The sequence below is a fragment of the Cavia porcellus genome, unplaced genomic scaffold, assembly GCF_034190915.1.
Source record: "Cavia porcellus strain 051 isolate PalLab524CR breed Dunkin Hartley unplaced genomic scaffold, mCavPor4.1 scaffold_9, whole genome shotgun sequence".
Lineage (NCBI taxonomy): Eukaryota > Metazoa > Chordata > Mammalia > Rodentia > Caviidae > Cavia > Cavia porcellus.
This window is the reverse complement of record NW_026947492.1, coordinates 74,838,920-74,841,131: the sequence shown is the minus strand read 5'-3', so window position 1 is coordinate 74,841,131 and position 2,212 is coordinate 74,838,920. Positions and strand designations below refer to the sequence as shown.

The 2,212-nt window shown below is 35.2% G+C and overlaps 1 protein-coding gene across 1 annotated transcript; it reads left to right on the top strand.

Annotated features, from left to right (window-relative positions):
- The first annotated feature begins 637 nt into the window (after positions 1-637).
- Positions 638-1,567, top strand: LOC134477584 (olfactory receptor 4P4-like). The gene has a single exon (XM_063255686.1). The coding sequence runs from the start codon at positions 638-640 to the stop codon at positions 1,565-1,567; it is 930 nt and encodes a 309-aa protein (XP_063111756.1).
- The last annotated feature ends 645 nt before the right edge of the window (positions 1,568-2,212 follow it).

Here is a 2,212-nt window from a genome sequence, read left to right as displayed (position 1 = left end):
AGTAATAAGAACTGTGGGAATAATAAAACCCAAAATGTGTAAATGTTTTTGCAAAAAAGAAAGAAAAAGAAAGTGCTTTAAAGGACACAAGTGTGTTTAGGTGTGTAAGATATATGACCATATTACTAAGTTTTTGTTGGATCATTGAACACAACTGTTTGCAGTCTCACTGTTTGAATGTCCACTTTGTATGCTTAATTTTGTAACTTGATTAACTATTTCTAAGATGACAATATGTAATCTATTTACTAGTGATTTCTTACTTTTTTTTGAAATTCTATATTACTTGTACCCTTTAAATGTTTTGCTTTTTTTTTTCTTTGTATAAAAAAACAACTAAAAAAAAAGAAAAATGAATTGCAGAACAGTACCTACTGGGTTTTTGTAAGAGTTAAATGTATGCAAATATTTATTAAATTCCATGTACCCTCTTATTAAATATTAAAAATAAAATGATATTTTTAATTAAAAGAGCTTTATAGATTAATCTTGAAACAAGTCTGCTATGATTTCAAGTAACTTTTTGATGTATAAATATCTCCAAAACTTATACAATTTACATTATTGAAAATATATTTTGTTTGACATTATTCCAGGTGAATGGGTTTACTGTTTATTGTGGATTCACACTGCCATCATGGAAAATCAGAAGAATGTCACAGAATTTATTTTTCTGGGACTGTGGAGGAATCAGAAAATAGAGCTACTGTCCTTTTTCCTGTTCTTGCTTTGTTACCTGGCTGTCCTTATGGGAAATGTCACCATTTTACTCACGATCACCTGCAGCCACCTAATGGAGCAACCTATGTACTACTTTCTGTGCCACCTTTCCCTCATGGACCTCTGCTACACCTCCAGTGTGGTTCCCAGGCTCATCAGGGACTTGGCTGCTGCAAGAAAAAGCATCTCCTACCACGAGTGTATGACCCAGCTCTTCGCCGCCCACCTAATGGCAGGTGTGGAAATATTCATCTTGGTGTGCATGGCTCTTGACCGCTATGTTGCCATCTTCAAACCACTGCACTATACGGTCATCATGAACCCGAAGAGGTGCAGCATACTGATTGGCACGGCCTGGGGACTTGGGTTTTGGCACTCGATCACTCTACTTCTCATGGTTCTCAGTCTGCCGTTCTGTGGTCCTAACCAGATAGATCACTACGTATGCGATGTGAAGCCTCTTTTGAAACTTGCTTGCAAAGACGTTCGTGTTGTTAATATCTTACTGACTGCTAATTCGGGGATGGTGGTGGTTGTCATTTTTCTTGTGCTGGTAGCTTCTTATATACTCATTTTGTATCATCTTAGGACAAAGTCATCTGCAGGGTGTCCCAAAGCTCTGTCTACCTGTAGCTCTCATGTAACGGTTGTAGTTTTATTTTTTGTGCCTTGTATTTATATCTATGCACTACCTGCAGGGGACCAGAACATGGACAAGGAGATCTCTGTGTTTTACACTGTGATTGCACCCATGCTGAATCCTCTCATCTATACACTAAGAAATATGGAGATGAAGATTTCCATGCGCAAAGTGTGGTCTCAAATGTTACACTGCAAATTAAGGTAAATAAGGGAACATTCATTATGCTTTTACTCCTGCGAGAGATCATGGGAACAATCTAAGCTTTCTCCAGGACGTTAGCATAACTGACCTCTCACGTGACTGCTAGTGAAGTTGTAATCTGTACTTTTAAGTAGCTCAAATATTTCCATATATATATGGGCCAGTTTAAAGAATACAAAAAGTGGACTTTGAAAGCAATCTTTATTTTATATGTCTCCAATAAAAGAAATCACATAAAATCCTATTTTCTTTGAGATAAGACCCAGTGTTTTCACTGTTAATCTTTTGAATCTGGTCAGGTCTGATATGTTCATCTCAGAATTTATCATATTAGAAGTATGTCATTAAATAATTAGATTTGGTGTCATGAATAACTGGATATTATACTAATTCTGTCAGTTTTTATATATGATTTTGACAGTTTTCATTAATTATAAGTCTCTTTCTATAACATCTATAAAACGAGGTAATACTACATTTCTTAAATATGGAAGATTAGATTACATATGTGAATTTTTGTGATAATGCAAATTAAACTGAGCTATTACCCAGTGTCTGTATTATTATTATTATTGTTGTTATTGTTATTATTATTATCATTTTCAGTACTGGCCATTGAACTGAGGGTTTTGTACTGGGTTTCCCTCC